This window comes from Rhinolophus ferrumequinum, chromosome 9 (assembly GCF_004115265.2).
Source record: "Rhinolophus ferrumequinum isolate MPI-CBG mRhiFer1 chromosome 9, mRhiFer1_v1.p, whole genome shotgun sequence".
Lineage (NCBI taxonomy): Eukaryota > Metazoa > Chordata > Mammalia > Chiroptera > Rhinolophidae > Rhinolophus > Rhinolophus ferrumequinum.
In genome coordinates this window covers 8,368,925-8,389,000 of record NC_046292.1, presented here as the reverse complement: position 1 = coordinate 8,389,000, position 20,076 = coordinate 8,368,925, and the positions used below count along the sequence as shown (strand labels likewise).

Sequence of the window (20,076 nt, the reverse complement as noted above, 5' to 3'; positions counted from 1 at the left end):
TGGTGGTGGGTTCATGGATGTTCATTTTATTATACTTTATAACTTGTATACATGCTATAGATATTTTTGTATCTGTCAAAAACTCATTTTTTTTTGAAAGTTTTAAGGAGAGGAAAAAAAGTTATATACTCCATCATTATTACCATAGAAACATGTATAGGAAGAAAATGAAAATATATTAAAACATACCTATGGTGCCATGAGATTGGAAGACTGATTCTTTTTTCTAGATTCCCTATAATTTGATGATGTTATTTTTAAATTTTTAAAAAATATATTCTCTGGAAGACATACAGGAAACCAGTAACATTGGTTGCTTCCAGGAAGAGAAACTAGGTGGTGAGGAAAAATAACTGAGAAGACGACTTTTCTCCGAAAGTCCTTTTTTACTTTGATTCTGTACCAAATCAATATACAACACATTCAAAAATTTTTAATTTATATTAAAACATAAAAATTTTAAATGTTGCCACTATAAAGACAGCATCTAGTTCGTAAATTATAATCGTTTAACTAATAGTTTAAAAATAAATAAAAACAAGTTTTACAAAGAACTTTATTATAATCCTTTTCGGTGGTTCCCAGACTGTGTGCCACGGTATCACAGGACATTGCCACACACTCACACTGCCAGGACATTTTAATTTTTTAGGGAAACACATCATCTGTCAGATACTGCACAAACTACTAGCTTGAGGGAGTTCACATTCCATGTCAAATCATGTGACATTCCTTTCAGTGATGTCTTATCTTTGCAAAGCTAGGTCTTAAGCAGTTGCTTTGACAAAAAGCAAAACCATGAGAAAATAAACATGGAACAGGAAATGAGGGCTGTGATGTCCTATCTGGTTCCAAGTTTGAGAAGTTACATAAAGCCCACGAGTACATACATATAACTAGTAAATAATTGTGGTTATTTAAAAATGAAATAAAAATATTACTCTTTCACTTATGTGTTATTATTTTCCAAACAGCTACTAAATTGTTAGGACATATATACTTATTAAATTGTTTAGTCTTCATTACTTTTCAAATGGAAAGGCCATTAGATGTTTCCTTTGGCCTAGGATGTGCCATGGAGCAACCTCTAAGACATTAAGGGAGCAATGAACTAAGAAGTTTAGGAATTCCTAATCTATTTGCAGAAACCCTCTTTATATATGTTCTTCGGGACCACTTTCCAAGAGAAGAATCCTCACTAAAGCCCTAGAAGGGCCAAAAGTCTTAAGTGGGATCCATAAATTTCTTTTATCTTTTTTTAGAGAAAGGTAAAGCTAAACTTTAAAGGTGATAAGAACACGATATAACGATTTAAGTTCTCCAATAACAGTACAATTTCTATAGATAACCAGGTACATGGAGGACATTACTAAGCATAAAATTACCGAATTACCTTTACTTCTATCAGTGAAATTTTCCAGATTTATCTCTAGAGGCTTAAAAGTTCCACGGATCAAACTGAAAAAGCAAGTTGGGGAAGTGAGAGTACCTACCGTCTGCCCCTCAATTGCAGCTCGCTGCCGCCCTAAGACGTCTTGCAATTGAGTGAAATGCTGGATGAAGGCCACCACCTCGGCCTGGAAGCGCTGAGTGTGCACATACTGCACGGAGGCCATCTGCAGGCTCACTCGGATGTCGTGTTCTCTCCGGAGCAGAGGGTCAGGCCGTCCATATCTAGGCACAAAGGCAAAAACGTGACTCTGACAGCAGCAAGGTACAAGTCGGTATTTAAAGAAAACTTGCGTCGATTTAGGGTTTTCCCTAGAAAAGAGCTTTAGCTATTCAATGGAAATCCACATCAAGTTTCACAAAGCAAACTCCAATAATTACTGCCTTTCGAAGCTACAGCAATGTGTTCAGGATGTTAAATACAAGTCTGGTGATAGCCGGGGCGATGAACCGGTAGGTAGGCAGCTCCAGGCACTAAAGTCATTTGATTCCAGAACTCACTCAGAAACCACTTGTCGTTCAGACCTTTCACCTGGGCCTCTAATTCCCTGACTTTAAGGAAAAGGGATTATTCCTGCTCATTCTGTCCTAGCAAAGACTGTAACAATATAAACTTGAAAGGTAATAAAAACAAGGCCATGAAACATTGGGTTAAAAAAGGCAACAGAACCAGCGTTTCTGGGGGAAACTGTCTTCCAGAGGCAGAAAGAAATCTTCTTTTAACTTCAGTGAAATGTTAGCCAAAGAGGCTTAGCATCTATCTTCCAAGATAAAATAGAAAACTTTTCCAGATGGTTTTTGATTTAATGGAGCATGGTGTCCTAATAATAGATTATCATACAGGACATAGTCACTTTTGCTAAGCACCTATTTTGTGCCAGGCAGAGAGTTAAGAGTTTTATATTAATTATCTCGTGTATTACAGAACCATGCCACTGTGGTAGGTAATAATATAAACAAATCAATCTAAACTCTCAGTAGAGTATGATATCCTCTCCCTGAAAATGAAAGATAGAAAAAAGTTCTCAGACATCTGTGGAAAGTTTTTCTCAATTCTGTTTGAACATCAGAATCACTTTGGCAAGTTAAAAAATAAATACATTTAAAAAGATAAAGGACTGAGAACTACCCTAGATCATAATATTTGGGGACAGAGCTGGATATCTACATTTTCTAACAGCTCCCCCAAAGGTTGAGAAACCTCCATTTTAAACTTTCTGCCTTCTGAGAAAACCATTCTTTTATAACCACTTAGGCCTAAAGATGCCTTCTGAATTCTAAAACTAGTAAGACTCAATCCAGATTATGTTTATACAGAAAAAAATGCATAATGTAATTTAACAGCCATATCTTCAACAACTCTCTCAGGCTGAGATCACTGCAGAATGCTTAGAGCTTGATGGAAGCTGATCTAACATAGTCCCTTCGATATTTAGATAGAAAAACTGATGCGTGGAGATGAAGTGAGTTGCCTGAGGTCACATAACAAGTTAGTGTGAAACTGGAATGAGCGCCCAGGCTTTTTAATAATCAGCATTATTTCAATCATACCCCATCTGTTTATGAAACCTGAGTAGCCCACTTCAACACAGATCCATTTTAATATAAATCAGGATTCCTCACAACTAGATCATATCAAATTTATGTAAGAAGGTAAACATTTTTTAAACTTTTCTTCATTGTTTAGGTAACAAGAATTTGAAACAGCAAGCAATTATGACAAAATGTCGAGTGAGAAAAGAGCGATGCTTTTACTTAAAAGTCTGGAAGATGAGTGCTTCTTCCCCACTCGTAGTGAACCGTTCTCTGTAGAACTCTCCGTGGGCTGTCAGGTCACTTAGAGACAGGCTCCCGAGACTTCCCTGTAAGGCCAGGTCTCCCTCTAGAAATGTTAAAAGTAGAATGCATCATGCATCTTTTTTTGGGTCACGCATCTTAAATATATCTGGAACAAAAACTGATACACACACGCCTCAGACTTTTCACTATTTCATCAAACTACATGTCAAAAGCAAATTTTCATACTCCAGTGTCCCCAGAAAAATTATTTTATGCAATTTTTCAAGTAGTCTCAGTGCAGAAGTCCAAAGGGGACTGAAACAACACAGCAACATCATACTTGAACATTTACAAGAAGAAAGAAATTAAAATACACAATTTAAAGAATAACACATTTACAAATATAGATAGAAACGTGATCCCTCTGTGATAAGACCACTAATTAGAACTAGTGAAATATCTAAGGTCTATTAATTGTACTGTGGATAAAAGAATCAAAGAGGAAGTATCAGAGATATGGCAGGTGTTCATGCCACCTTAAGTGGGTTTTGGTGTGGTTTAATTAAAAAACGAAATTAATGAGATAGGCAGACACTGGAGACACAGATTGGAAACTACTACGATGCATATCAGACGTGAAGCCCCTGGATGGTGGTAGAACAAAGGACTGTTAAACCATGTACACCTGAGATGTGAAGCTATCTTGAGTCATTCTTAACATGGGGTGGATATTAAAAAAGGGATGTGCTGAACTGCTGCTTCTGCAAAACAAATTTTATCATCATAATGAACATTATAAAACAACGACTAAGGGGTTTCTACTGGGCATGCTGGGTCATCTCCCAGTGAATCAAAGACACATACTTATTTTGGATTCTTAATGTCCTCTGGCAACAATACCCAAGCTTCTCCAATGTGAAAGATCTCTCTCTTCTAGGAAGCATTTATAAAGTAATTTATAGCAGGTATACAAACCTCACTTTCAGTTCAGTTCTTCCCCAAAGGACATTCTTGTTTCTAACTACAGTCCACATGTGAGCTTTGTAATCTTCCATATTTCGTTACCTGTTCCTTCAGGAAGGAACGGCATTTTATTCACTTCATAAACCCCTACGGTTTAGAACTTGATACAGTGGATCACTTGTGTTCTCCTCAGAATTTCCACCGAGTCCCAGTAGAAAGAAGGCCAGGTGTGCTGCCATCTCCTCCTGCTTAAAACCATGGCCCCTACTAGGGGCTCCCCCACTTTATATCAACAGTGAGCACATGCCCTGGTCTCCCAGACACAGCCTTGTTATATGCCAGGTGTTAATCAGCATATGATCATTTCCCAGGTGTAATTATTAATAATGCCCCCTTCCACTCTCAAAAATGTCCCAATTTGGAAAAACAAAATCAGATCGTCACCCAGATAGTTAAAAACACAGGTCCCAGGGCCCCATGCCGACCTACTGAATCGGATTCCTGGGATGGGGTGGGGTGCGCCAGACACCTGCGTTTTTAACAACCTGTCCAGACGATTCTGCTCCATAGGCCGGTATCTGGGAAACGCCACCACAAGTCACGGCCAGACCAACAACCACAATCAAGCCACTGCCTCCACACCTTACTTAGCATGTGAGGACAAAGCGATTTGTGAGCAAGATGTTGAAATTCTTACCAGATTTTGCAAGTTTGATTTTTCCCCACTTACCAATCATTTCTAGGTGTGCCACTAATTTGGACACATTCGCTTTCGCAAGCTCACTGGTGGTCTTATTCAGCACGAGAGAGAGCGAGTGAACCTAAGAACACAGAAGACAGAGCAAGGCAAATATTACTGCAGAAAACAGGGCAACTTTCAGGCAAACAGCAGAACAAAAATCAAGGAAGACACAGAGAGGCTCAGGAGATCTGAAGCTTTTGTGGATGCCAATCTCATTTCAGCTTTCTTTAGCCAGTCAAATCTAAGGAAGGAGCTGATGAAAAAAGAACTCAACTGCGCAATCTAAAACCCAGGTCCTGTGGTGTCTTCATCTATGTTTGCCTTGTCTAGGCTCTGTTAGTGAAATGTTTTACATTATGAAACAATTTTTCTCATTTTTGCATTTATCTTTAATATTGCACTCTTCTGTCATCACTCATAGAGGTTCATTAAGTCTCACACTAAGAAATCTGTCAAAACAAAATGATACATGTAATTTAGAATCCTGCTTAATGTCTTTGGACAAATACTTAATTGAAGCCCCTGTTGACTATTGGGACTTCATCTAGGAACCACAGTCAAAGATTTTCTTTCCAGGGCGGCCGGGTGGCTGAGTTGGTTAGTTAGAGCGCAGTGCTCATAACCCCAAGGTTGCCGGTTCGATTCCCACATGGGCCCTCCACAACTAGATTGAAAACAATGACTTGGGGCCGGCCTGGTGGCTCAGGCGGTTAGAGCTCCATGCTCCTAACTCCGAAGGCTGCTGGTTTGATTCCCACACGGGCCAGTGGGCTCTCAACCACAAGGTTGCCAGTTCAATTCCTCAAGTCCCACAAGGGATGGTGGGCTCTGCCCCCTGCAACTAAGATTGAACACGGCACCTTGAGCTGAGCTGCCTCCCGGATGGCTGTTGGTTGGAGCATGTCCTCTCAACCACAAAGGTTACTGGTTTGACTCCCGCAAGGGATGGTGGGCTGTGCCCCCTGCAACTAACAACGGCAACTGGACCTGGAACTGAGCTGCGCCCTCCACAACTAAGACTGAAAGGACAACAACTTGACTTGGAAAAAAGGCCTGGAAGTACACACTGTTCCCCAATTTAAAAAAAAAAAAAAAAAAAAAGACATTCTTTCCAAGAACAAGTGAAAACAAAAGAAAGTCAAAATCTTCTGTCTTAGGAATAACATTCTTTGTAATAAATAAATTCTGTATTGTAATATTGTTATCTGAAATATTCAAAGGACGTGTACGTCTAGGATGTGTTGAGGCAGGCACGTCTGAGTGCCATCACTGGGGACAATGAAGGAGCACGCGGAAGTTCAAACCTCAGTTCACACTCACTGCTCCCGAATGGCTGAGACCGTGCCGTGCTAACCCCTTAATCTTCAGTGCCGACCACAAAGTAGGTGCCCAGAAATGTTGGATGAATAAATGATTAGGGGAAAAAAAGATGGGGGAAAGAAAGAAAATGAGATGAGGAAAGAAGGAAAAACACTTGTAGAAGAAGGCAGGGAAAAAAGGGGTGATAACTGCAGACGGAGCAATGCGCTTAGGGGACGCTCCAGAGCCACAGAGGTCCCCTTGCAATAAGCTTTTTGACACAGACCACAAAAGGATCTCAAGGGAATGAGATAATCGTTAAGGGGGAAATATAAACCCTCTGGTCACTTAATCACCAAAATAACATACACTGGGTCTAAAAATGCTTCATTTGGAGGAATCCAGCTGTCACCACCTGAACCACTATCTTAGCATGAATCTTGGCGTCACTAAAAGTGGGACAACCAGATGTTGTACACTCCTGACGTAATGCTACAGGATGCACTCAGCACCATGTAAGAAATGCTTTTACCCAAGAGTTGAACTTGAATCTGACCAAGTGTCTGAAACTAACTTCCATCTCTAAAATTAGAAGATAAAAGAAGTCAAATGGCACCCCAAGGAAACAGACAAATCTGGACCGTGGGACAGTACAGCACGCTAACCCAGTTTCTCCAAGTCAATTGCATGGGGGAAATAAAGGGGAGAAAGGCTGACTTAATTAACGGAGATTTAAGAAACAAGACAGCAAATGCAATGTGTGAACCGCACCTGGATCTCCATTCCCAGCATTCATGGCATTTTACTGAATGCTCCTCATGTTGTAGAGGAGGAAACTACGGCGCGAAAAAGCAAAGTATTCCACTGAATTGTGGAGATCAAAGGAAAGACATGAAGTTTCTTAAACCATTCATTCCTCTACAATGCACCAGGAAATGGGCATTTTGAGACAATCAGGGAAATCCAAGTATGGACTGGTGGGTGTTAAGTAGTACCAAGAAACTCTTGTTAATTTAGATGTGACAATGCATTGTGGTTATAAAAAGAAAAGTCTGTATTTTTTAGAAATGAATACTGAAGTACATAGAGGTGCAATGATATACGTGGAACTTGCTTTAAAATACATCAGCAATGACTCTGGGTGGTGAACACACAGTGTGATTTATGGATGATGTGATACAGAATTGCACAACTGAAATCTATGTAATTCTACTAACAATTGTCACCCCAATAAATTAAAAATAAAAAAATAAATAAATAAAAAAATACATCAGCAAAGAGGTGAAAAAGGAATAAAGTAAATGTGATGAATCTCACAGGCTTGGGAATATGGGGGTTCATTATACTATTCTATTTGTGATGTGTTTGAAAATCTTCGTGATAAAAATGTTCTCAAAAATTCTTACTCTAAAAAAGTGCATTGTTGAGGGGCATTTATCTAGTCTTGTTCTCTTGTGAAACCAGCTACATCCATCTACGCAAAGCCCCTAGAAGCGCTCCACACCGAACACGAAAGGGTTCCTAAGGCAGGTAGTTACTAGGGGCACCAAAGAACAACGTGACAGTCACGAACACGTGGAGTCCAAAGGAATGAGGGAAGCCTCTCCAGGTGCCGTTCATCTTGCTAAACAAGGTACCAGAGGCCACAGAGTTCTGCAAAGGCATCCAGTCACACTGAGGGGTAAAACTGGTTCATGCCCAACTCTTCAGAGAGCTCTCGCCTTTCCCGAGGACTGAAGCCTACTGCCAGCTAAGAAAATAAGAAAAGAGCAACTAAATAAAACATGGTTCTCCTCCCTGACTTCTCCCCATCAGCAAACGCAAGTCCACTCATGCTAAGATGCGTCCAGGGAGAACTTCATCCTCGACGCACACAAATGTAACCAGCCGCTAGCAGGGGCCCAGGGCCCAGGGCTGGTACTAGCTACAGCGATGTACCACCAACTGGTCCTTAAATGTAATACTGCCACACCTCACTGTTTGATGACACAGAGCAGAACAGCCTTAAATTCAAATGCTGTCTTCCTGTGTTTTTAAACATTTGCAATGAGTACCAAGGACAAGTTACAAGTATGGCGATCCATGTAATAGTAAAAATAGTAATAGCTATCATTCACTGAACTCTTATTTCAAGCCATGCACACTGTGCAAAGGGCCTTACTTATATTACCTCATTGAATCCTTGCAGCAACCCGATGGCATAGGCACCATTTAACACCCTCAGATTATTGATGAGAAAATGGAGGGAAAAAGAGGTTAAAAAATTTGCCCAGGGCCAAATAGCTGTATTTTGTGAATAACAAAAGTGCCAGGCTTCCAACCCAGGCAGTCTGACTTTTGAGACTTCATTCCTTACAGCTGTATTGTTGCCCTCAATGAAAGGCCAGAAATGTTCTGAGTGTGTGGGGAGATGATGATAAAAGCCACATTGTAAAGGACCTACTATGTACTAGACACTTTGCAGGGTGCCTTACACACATTACCTCATGTACTTATCTTCCTTAGATGATGGAAGATGAGGAAACTGAGGCTCAGAGAAGCTAAGTAACCAACTGAATTATACAGTACAACCCAAAGGAAAGACAAAAAGTTACTTAAGCCATTTATTTTCCCTGCCTCCAGACGGAATTTACACAAAAACCTTTGTCAGATAGTAACGTCTACCCTTTGGTAACCTACATCTAGAAGACTACATAGCTCCCCTGCCAATAAGACCTAGTTTTTAGAGTAAATGTAGAAAGACAGCATTCAAATAAACAAACCAAAATGCATTCTTAGAACTTCAAGGAGTGAAAGGGAACTGATACCTTGAGATCCAGCTTGGTGTTAACTGGGTCCTGAAGTTCAGACTCTGGTACAGCGTTTGACTCCGACCTCACGTTTTGCAGAGGGTCCTCAGGCGGCACCTTCATTGCATGGTTGTCTGCAGTGGAGCCAATTCCAAAGAAATCTAGTATCACAACCCAGGTCTGCAGCGTGATGAGCACGTCCAAGCAGTTAAAATCAACATCGATGCTTCGGTTCACGCGGTTATAAATGGAAGAAAATTCGGGATGCTTCTTATCTACCAGGAATATATTGATGTGGACCAAGGAATCATCAAATTTACTCTTTCCAGCGAATATCCTGGGCTCATCTACTGTTGGAGAAGGTGGTGGGGTCAAGGGACAGTCCTGATCCTGGACTTCCTTGGGCTTCTTCCGGGATGCCGAGGTGGGTCTTTGATACAGCTGAAAGACATTGGGTGCTTCCTCCACGTGAGAAGGGAGAGACCGAGGCATATCAGGATACTCTACATTGGACACTGAAGGGCAAGACTGAGAAAGGTATTCTTTCTGTGCTAAACTAGAAGGCTTAGGGGCGCCCCGAGACACCATCAGGTTCTTATATTTGGAATCTGGATTCTTCTCCAGTAAGTCTTCCATCAGCAGAGAGCGCAGGGCGATCTGAATGGAGAGAGTCTGAGGATGGTCTTTACTGAATTCCACCTCAAAATCCTGAAACTTTAAGCTCACAAGCCCCTGGGCCCCCAAAGTCAGATCTCCACTTAGCTGAACTTGAAGCTCTGATATACAAAAGTTGGCTTGAATCTGGGTAAAGGATTTCACTTCCTTCACAGACAAGGACTTTTGAGAAGAGTTAGAAAGGCTGGAGTGGCTGAACAATCCATTCTCCTTCCTTTCAATGGAAGGCTCTCCACAGGTACTGAGGGAAGGCAGAGGAGAATTAGGGCAAGGTGAGGAGGGGGCACTGCCTGGAAACTGATTGAGATCTTCACTATACACGAGAGTATCCAGCGTTTGTAACACCTGCTCATACACATGCTTTGCTAACACCACCTGTATGCAAAGAGAAAAACTCAGTTATTCCGCTACTATCATGAATTGCATGAATTGCACTCGGCTACACTGCCGACAGATTTCCAAAGCTGATTTGTATGGGTTTCCCCTGAGTGATTATAAATTACTGGATAGCAAGGACCGTCTCCTGTTTCTTTTCTGTCCTTACCTCTCTCTAACCCATGTCTATTCACAAGGCCCTCCCCTGGTACCTCACAGAATAATCTAGACACAATAAATGTTCAATAAGTACCACTGATCATAGGCCTGAGTCAGCAAAGTCACTCTAACCCCACAAAGACAACTGCAGAAATTGAAGGGAACATGGCCAAAAGTCTAACGTGGTTACACTACAGGGCTGAGAAATAAGACCATTGGTTCTAAAACTCACAGGCCATCACCAATTAGTATAACAACCTATGTTTAGTGAGCTAGACAAACAGACAGTACTTTTTAATGATAATAAGGATGATCCAAGATTACTCATGTTTCCTTTCTCCCTTACTTTGTTTTCAATTACAATTTCTTACTAAAAACATTTTCAGTCAAGTTTTTTATTTACTTAAGGGCAATTTTTAACACAGGAATTCCAAACCGATATAAAAATGATAGAATTAAAAAGTGACCATTTTGTAACCCCTAATTAAATAATTTATCCCGTCCCAGTTCATCGGTGGAATAAGCCCTTCTAGGAATGATTGACAGAGAATTTTTCAATGGAGGGATCAGGTTCCGGCCACTTGAATGCAATCACCAATTTTAGCATCACCAACAAAGAGACAACTAGACATCACAGGCCTCCTGACACAACGCGATATGAAGTACACAGCACTACCTTTTGAAGTGTCTGCCCCTGCCCCCCAAAAAAACCAAAAAAGAACGTGAATCCAATTAAACCTGTAAAGTTACAGTTTACAGCGAATGTGGGGGAACAAGTTAAGTGACACCACAAACAAACAGCCTAATCCAGAATGTGGGACATTCTACAAGAGAGCTGACCTGGTTTTCACAACAAAATAAGGGCATAGGGTAAAAAATGAGGGGAAAACTAAGTTAATAGAGACCCACAAGATGTATCACATAAATACAATGCATGGACTTTCTTTGGATCCTGATTCGAACAAACCAAAAGTGAAAAGACATTGGCTTTCCCGTCAAGGTGGAGGAATAAGTAAATGCTGTGCTTACATCATCTCACGACCACATCAAAATTACAACCAAACTACAGAACCAGTACTGAGAATCGCCTGAAGTCTAGCTGAACAGAAGTCCTACAACTAAGGACATACAGGAGAAGCCACGTTCGAGGTTGGTAGGAGGAGTGGTGATGTGAAATGGGCTGGTCGCACCCCGTGTGTGGCGGTTAAAAATAGGGAGGGCTATCTCAGCTGCAGAGGTCCCCCCTGAGGAGCGAGGGGTCCCACCCCTATGTCAGGCTCCCAGCCCAGGGTTCCAGTGCCAGGAAGAGAAGTCCCCATAACTTCTGGCTGTGAAAACCAGCGGAGACTGTGGCTGAGTGAGATGGAGGGTAGCTGCAGTCCCAGGTGATCCTCTTAAAGGGACCATGCACGAACTTACTCGCTGACAGATTGACTGGCTCTGAGCTTCAGCACTAGGGCAGCAGGTGCAAAGGCGCCAGGGACATACGGGGAGGAACTAAATTGTCTGGCCTCGGGATGAGGGCTGGAGGGACAGCTTTCTCCCAGACAGAAGTGCTGGCAGAATTCATTGTTCCGTTGTTGAGCCTTTGGCCCTCCCAGGAAATGCAAGTGGCTGCTATCTCTGAGTCTCCATCAATGTAGCTACAAAGTTTGCCCCGCCCTGGTGAGTCCGAGACCCTGCCCTACCCACTTCCAGGCCCATTCAAACTGCTTCCAGTGGCTTTTCCATACAAGTGGCTTATCTTGGATCATACCGTGTATGTTCCTAAAATCTCTCAAAGGTTCACAAAAACCAGGCAAGTATCTGGCCTCTGCATGCCCTGTATCTCTTGCTGAGTAGCCCCAAGCCCGGCACTAGTAGCAGCTGGCCTTGGTTCACAGCTTAGCCTCTCCCAGGCACCTCCACGCACAGCACTGATGGCAGCCATCTGCAGATTGCTTTGTGGCTCATTCCAGGGAGCCCCAGGCAGGGCACACACTAAACTTGGGCTATGGCGGGGCCCCTACCAAGAGGTCATGGGACCAGCATGCCTGGTGGCCAACTCAAAGCCAGAGCACCACTCAGCTGCCTCAATGCATGACACACCCAAAGGGCAGACTGGGCAGGCACCAGATGCCCACTAAAGTGAATCCTGCTCTGTGGGTCAGCCCTGCAACAACAGCTCTCCCACTAGCCATGTAGTCATGGCTAGTCCTCACAACACATCAGCCTGAGGAGGGTCTATCTCAACCACTGACATGCAAACAGCAACCAAAGCTCAATTACAACAGGAGGGCACACACAACCCACACAAGGGACATACGTGGAGCACCCGGCTCTGGTGACCAGGGAGAATGCACCACTGGGCGCCCCAGGACACCTACTACATATGGCCACTCAACTAAGACTGGGAGTCATAGCAGCCCTACCTAATACATAGAAAGAAACACTGGGAGGCAGCCAAAATGGAGAGACAAAGAAACACGTCCCAAATGAAAGAACAGAACAAAGCTCCAGAAAAAGAACTAAGCAAAATGGAGACAAGTAATCTACCAGATGCAGAGTTCAAAATACTGATTATAAGGATGCTCATTATCTCAGTGAGAACTACAAGAGGTAGGAAACTCAGAAATGGAGATAGAAAACATAAAAAAGAACCAGTCAGAAATGAAGAATACAGTAACTGAAATAAAAAGTACATTAGAGGGAATCAACAGTAGATTAGATGAAGCAGAGGATAGAATCAGCAATTTAGAAGATAAGGTAGCAGAAAACACCCAATCAGAAGAGCAAAAAGAAAAAAGAATTCAAAAAAGTGAGGAGAGTTTAAGGGGCCTCTGGGACAATATCAAGCTTACCAACATTCACATAACAGGGGTACCAGAAGGAGAAGAAAGTAAAGAATTGAAAACGTATTTAAAAAAATAATGATGGAAAATTTCCCTAACCTGGCAAAAAAAATATATATACAAGCCCAGGAAGCACAGAGTCCCACATAGGATGAACCCAAAGAGGTATCTACAGCAAGATTACTCTACCCAGCAAAACTATCGTTTAGAAATGAAAAATAAATAGCTTCCCAAACAAGAAAAAGCTAAAGCATTTATCACCACCAAACCAGCATTAAAAGAAAGGTTAAAGGGACTTCTTTAAGAAGAAGAAGAAGAAAAAAATATATATATGAATAATAAAATGGCAGTAACTACATATCTAGCAATAATTACTTTAAATGTAAATGGGTTAAAATGTCCAAAAGATATAGGGTGTCTGAATGGGTAAGAAATCAAGACCCTTACATATGCTGCTTACAAAACACTCCCTTCAGATCAAAAGACATCCACAGACTGAAAGTAACGGAATACAAAAAGATATTTCATGAAAATGGAAACGGAAAATAAAAAACTGAGGTAGCAATACTTATACCACACAAAAATGCCTTTAAAACAAAGGCTATAACAAGAAACAAAGAAGGACCCAGTAATCCCACTTCTGGGAATTTATCCAAAGAAACCCAAAACACGACTGCAAAGGGACATGTGCATCCCTATGTTCATTGCAGCATTGTTTACAATAGCCAGGATATGGAAGAAACTTGGGTTTCCATCTATGGATGAATGGATAAAGAAGAGGTGGACATATATACAATAGACTACTCCTCAACCATAAAAAAGAATGAAATTTTGCCATCTACAACAGCATGGATGGACCTAGAGGGTATTATGATGAGTAGAGTAAGTCAGACAAAGACAATGCCATATGATGTCACTTATATGTAGAATCTAAAGAATAAAAGAAACAAACAAAATAGAAACAAACTCAAAGATACAGAGAACATTTTGAGGGTTGCCAGATGGGAGAGGGATTGGGAAGATGAGAGGAAAAGGGAAAGGGATTAAGAAGTATAAATTGGTAGTTACAAAATAGTCATGGGGATATAAAGTACAGTCTAAGGAATATATAGTCAAAAATATTGTAATAACTATGTATGTTGTCAGGTGGGTACCAGATTTATCAGGGGGATTACCTCACAAGTTATATAAATGTCTAATCACTATGTTGTATAGTTGGAACTAATATACTATATGTCAACCATAATTGAAAAATAAAGTTATTAAAAATATGAAAAAAGTTAAAAGACATTTTTGAAACAATCGAAAATGTTTCTGAAATCAGAAAATGGATTAAAATTTAGATGACACCAAGGAATCCTCGTTAATTTTGTAAAGCATGAGAACAGCAGTATTCGAGTGTGGTAAAAATGGCATGAAGCCCGGCGTTTGCCTTAAAATCTGAGTAATGGGAAAAAAAAAATCTGAGTGATGGATATGTAAGGTTCATTAGACTGTTCCATCACTTTTGTGTATGTTTAAAGTTTTTTCACAATAAAATACTTTAAATTATTTAAGTTACTGAGTTAAATTATTAATTATTAAATATCAATGATCGATAACTTAAAGAATTCTTTTTAATTATTTTAAGTAATTTTTTTATCAAAAACAGTATTAAGTCAACCATAAGACTATGTCAGTGGAATCCAACAGAATTCACATTATGTGCTACATTGAAGGTGAAAAATTCTTTGGGAAAGCTTTGGGGAAAGTTCTCTCACCCAGAGACCCATATCCAGGAACCACTGATGTCAAAAGGTACACAGTTCTGTTAAGAGCACTCTGATATTACCCCAGAGCAGCTGCCAGACAGACTAGTGATCAATTACTGCCCAACAGTCCAGTGTCCTAAGATCCTGCCTGGCTTTGCTATTTTATGTTATGTTCTTTGCCCTTGTCCCTGTGAAAGAAAAACGACACTTTTAAAGGAAGAGGGATGACGTGTACGCACGCGTACGTGCACGTGCGCGCGCGCGCGCACACACACACACACACACACAAATTCCTATTCTGGCCAATCTCATTTCAAAGAGGGCAAGACTAATTCTCCTTTGAAAGAATCTGTCAACAGCTCAGATAATCAGATTGTTTTATAGGACGGGCCAAGTTTGTCAAAGTGTGACAAGAATTATGTCCTCCTGGGAAAGAGACACTGACTACTTAAGCAGTAATTTTCCTCGTTTCTCAATGGCAATGGAATTAAGGGTCTGCCCTCTTCCTCTGTGTAACTCACCCCTCCTCCACTGAAGAAGGCTAACAAGACTGATTCCCCAGTGATAAAAGGACACGATAAAAGGACATGTTTACTCCATGGAACAAGTTATCAGTAACACGCATTAATGATATCTCTTTGAACAGTTTACATACATAACAAAATACAAATGCATATAACATAAATATAAAATAAATATGTGACTTCAACTGTCTTGACATGAGAATCAGTAAGGTGCTTACCTGAACTGGATTGACAAATTTGCCTTCGATCTTCATGATGCTAGAAGTTCCCAGATCATCTGGACTAAGGGAGAAAGTCAGCTCTGATTCTCTCTCTATAGGGATCTTCTCCAGTTTAAACTGAATAGTGGTGTTGTTCAGGATGTGAAAGGCTGGCGTGAGAGAGGGGAAAGGACATTCTGAACACACCAACATTTACTGTACATTTACTGCACAATTGCTGGTAACATGCAGGCTACGTAACATAGAGCCCATGAGTTACTCCTCTTAGACCACGAGGTCCACGATTGAGTACAAACTTTGATGACTATCCCAAGACCAAAACTCGTAGTGAGCAGAGGCACAAGATGAATATATACACAAAAAAAAACAATATTTTCCTGACATGCTCCATTTGGTGGCTTCAAAGTATGATATGGAAAACATTAATCCAGGCCAGGGTCTACATTAAGTTTCTCTTAGTCTCCCAAGCTGGCGGTTTCTAAATCAAATTGCTCATCCTTACCCAGCTTTCAGATACAGATTGATTCCTCTCAACGGGCCTAAATCAGAATCCAGGACAATATAAGGTTCTAAGTGAACGACTTTTATCCCAAGCAGAGAAAGCAATCACTTGGTAAGTACGTAAATGAGTCAGTGAATTAACATTTGAGAAGCTAGAGGAGAAGTTCTCAAAGGTATTCATTTCTTAGCCAATAAATAAAGCTCTGCTCCAGGGCGGCCCTGATTTCTGAGGGACGCCAAGCAGGAACAGAGTGAACCGTCCGTCAGGTTTTAACATATCAGATCGAGAACCCAAAGACAGGTATGTTATTCCTAGAGCCCTGTACCAACCCATTACAAAAGGTGGCAGAATATTAAAAGGAGAACATAACATCCACTGACTAAACTTCATATTCCATTGATGTCAATCCTGCCAGCTGTCTGGACTACAATATTTAACCAGGAAAGATCTACAGCTTAGGAATTGAAAAATCAAATGTATTTAACCAAATTAAGTAATAGTCTTTAACAGAATCCACTCACTGAAAAATCCCTATGCATGAGCACTCACCCAATTTCAAAGAGGGACACTTAAAAAGAAATTTCCAAATATGGCACTCAGTGAAAAAAGTTAAAAACATACCAAGCTAATGTGAAACCATCTATTAAAATTCCATTATGATGTCTTAAATATTACTGGGGATAATTCTAAAAGAAAAGGTTTTTGTCGTTGTTTTAAGCAAACTACACACGAGCTGGGTTTGGAATTTGAAACAAAATGAGACGTGATTGATGCTCCTCACCTTGACCTCTATGCAAAGATTCAAAGAAATCATGTCGGGTGAAATGAGCTTCCTCTTGACTATTCACACTGGCAGACCCAGAAGGAGGGCAAGATGCCCGACTTACGTCAGACCCAGGACCCTCTCTGCCTGCCAACTGGGTACAATTCAAAGAATATAACTTAATGTCTTTGATTTCCACCTGCAGACGGTCACTTCTGGATTGATCGTCTCCTGCCACAAAATTCTGGATGAATATCTGTCCCAAGTGGCCTACCAGCAACTCAGGGCTCCCAGGCTTCCGAGGGATAGAAACAACTGGCGATTCAATGTTGATGTTCAAGATTAGCTTTACAGTGTCGGAATGAGAGGGAGCGAGGCCGAATCCATATATTTCATTTTCTTCCAAGATAAAGGATTCCCGTGTCTTCCTTGGAGTTTCAAAGAGTGATACCATCTCACTGTACTCAGCTGTCTTGGTAGCTAGGACTGTGGTCACTTTGGTGGCTGCGCTTTTCAGCATACTTCGAAAATTTTCTTCCAGTTCATCCATGGACATTGTCAACTCCTTCAAAAATTTAGCAGAGTGGTTATAATGCAAGGAAGCCATCTTGAGGTTGAGAAAACATTCCTGTTTAGACTTCTCAACAAATGTGAAACTCAAAGCTTCGTTGAGGGCTGCATCTTCCATTCTGACAAATACAGATTCAAAGTAGCCAATATCGCTGATGATATTTTCATAGCCTATGGAATTCCCAATGCTGACAACATACTGGTTCTTAACATTATCTTGTGTCAAATCCATAAGCTGCAAACAGCCAAGAGAACCATTCACGTCAAATGTGCTACCCATTGAGACGTTAACTTTGGTGCCACCTATACTTGCAGTTGCAATTTTCCTGCCATATTTCTCTCCATTTGCCATTCCCACTGTCCGAAGGAGCAGTAAATTAAGCCTGTGGATTTCTACTGCAACCTCAGTGTTTTGTTCATATGTAGATTGATAAGTTCCTTCTTCCCAAAAGCTTTTTTCAAAATCAGTCATTAAAGGCTGAGGACTCACATCATCTTTGTCCTTGGGAAAGGATTTTTGAAGAAAACCAATCAGCTCCACGATTGTCTCTGGATTTAGGATAATATCCAAATTATTCACCTGCAATGAAATCACCTGAAGAGAGCTATCCAAATTCATCGACGGGCACTCTGAACTTACAAACTGATATTCCAATTTAATGAGGGACTCTTGTTCTTTGGTGAGAATTCTGTCCAGTGAAACGCTAGTAGCTGATCGGTCGTTCGGCGTGGCAGCAGGAGTGAAGTGAACCGCACTGGATCCAGAGACAGGAGACTGGGCCCTGCTATCCCGGAGGCTTCCTGTTGGGATATCGAAGCTCAAGTTCTTATGTGAAGCCATCAAAAGGTCAAAATCAGCACCATATGTCTGCATGGTGTCCACCAGGAGTAAACCATGGACAGTTAGGGAGACTTCAGCATCGTAAGGCCTCTTCACAAAGTGAGCGTTGGTACCAAATACCTTGAGCACAGAAATGTACCGGCCATTGCTCTCCACACCAAGTTGCATACAGTTCACTTTAAACTCAGCCAGGAGGAGCTGTGACTCCACCAGAACCTCCCGGGTATGCTGCTCCAACATCACGATGCTCTGGGTTAAGTTCATGACGGAGTCTTGCAAACTTCCCCGCTGACCACCTTCGGGGAAAATCTTCTCTTTAATCTGAGTGTCGGAAGTCTTCATTTCTGGGGTGGTGAGGAGGGCAAAGCAATTCTTTAGGGCACATATTTTATCTTCATTGATGTGGATTTTTAAGTCTGGCAGGTTGCCTGAGAGCACGGCTCCAGGGAACTTGGGGTCTGAAGTATAAATCAATCGGCGTTCTAACTGTAGATGAACGTTGAATTTCTCGACCACGTGGGTTGGCCCCACGTCAATATCCTGGACATGCTTCCAATTGTCCTTCACGTGTCCAACCATGATCTGGAGGTCCATGAAGGACAGGGAGTACCTCTCATACATCTTCGTGCTCAACAAATGTGCTTGGAGCTGCTCTTCACTGAACTCAACTCCAGAAAACGAAGGTGTTTTCTCCCCGTTACTGCTGCTTGTCTCGGGGGGCGGGGTGTTGGGCGGTGTGGCTAGAGGGGTCTTATACTCATCATCACTAAACTGATTGTCTTCAGATGTGGACCCATCCCCACTTTTCCTCTTGGAGTCATCTGCGGGTAAAAAAGAGAAGATTCAAAGTCTATGTCTGCTCTTGCCTGCCTCTTTCCTTTAATGCACTAATCAAGAAAAGTAAAGAATCGACCAACTCCAATTTGAGAAAATAAATGGATGAAAACTCTAAGCATGATATTCTGTACTTACCATTTATTCAGTGTGAACTTAACTATTAATTTTGCAATCAAAACACAAAGAGAAAGTCTATGAACATGAGAAAAGATGGAGACCTGCTGACATAGGAACACAGGTCAGGGTGCAAAAACGAACTACCTGTTGTCCAAAACTGCTTCCCCCCGTCGGAGCTACACTGCCATGAGCTGCTATCATCAACCTTTGCCACATCACTCTCCATAATTACTTGTTTACTTTTTCCCGTATTTGTCTATGTGTTCATTTTGTTCCCCCCACTAGAATGCTCCACCAGAGCAGAGGTCTCCTCTGTCTTACTCAACACCATACTCTCTACTCTGTCTTACTCTAGCACCCAAGTGCTAGGTTAGCGCTGGGCAGGCAGTAACTGCTCAGTACGCCATGTTCTAGCCGAGTCCATGCTCTTAGCCGCCCCCCTCCTTTACAGCTGAGCGGGGCTGAGACAACTACAAAAACACACCACTGGCTTTGGTCACCTATGTTTCTGTTCCATGTTTGTATTTTATAAATTTAAGCACGTGCTTTCTAGAGCTGCATGATCCTTTTCTCCCAATCTCATTCCCTTTTAACAGTCCCTTTAGCACCAAACTTTCCCACTCCTGCTCAAATCCTCTACCCTCTTCTCCTCTTTTGGGTCTTTTCAGTGAAGTGAAATAAAGTTGAGATTATTTGATAAACTTCCTCAATCTCTCTAACCCCATGAATCCTCTCTTTCTTCCCTACCAACTCAAGGTAAATAATGACTTTCTTTTTGGTTCTAATAATAGTAATGAAACTACCTTCCAGGAGTCTCTTTTTGTACTGGAGTCTCTGTATTATCCCTTAATAGATCAAACCTCTATTCCTGAAATTAAGCTCTGAGAAA

At 41.4% G+C, this 20,076-nt stretch overlaps 1 protein-coding gene across 5 annotated transcripts in view; it reads right to left on the bottom strand.

Annotated features, from left to right (window-relative positions):
• Nucleotides 1-20,076, bottom strand: part of VPS13D (vacuolar protein sorting 13 homolog D) — a 233,615-nt gene that overhangs the window by 182,839 nt on the left and 30,700 nt on the right. For all 5 annotated transcript variants that reach the window (XR_004423896.1, XM_033114935.1, XM_033114937.1 and 2 more), the window contains exons 19-24: nt 16,841-19,054; nt 15,555-15,706; nt 9,040-10,071; nt 4,922-5,012; nt 3,205-3,331; nt 1,494-1,674 (exon numbers count right to left, since the gene is read on the bottom strand). Coding sequence is in view for 4 of the 5 variants with exons in the window: in XM_033114935.1 (XP_032970826.1) it covers nt 1,494-1,674; nt 3,205-3,331; nt 4,922-5,012; nt 9,040-10,071; nt 15,555-15,706; nt 16,841-19,054 (3,797 nt within the window). In the remaining variant the exon portion in view is untranslated. The remainder of the gene's footprint in view (nt 1-1,493; nt 1,675-3,204; nt 3,332-4,921; nt 5,013-9,039; nt 10,072-15,554; nt 15,707-16,840; nt 19,055-20,076) is intronic.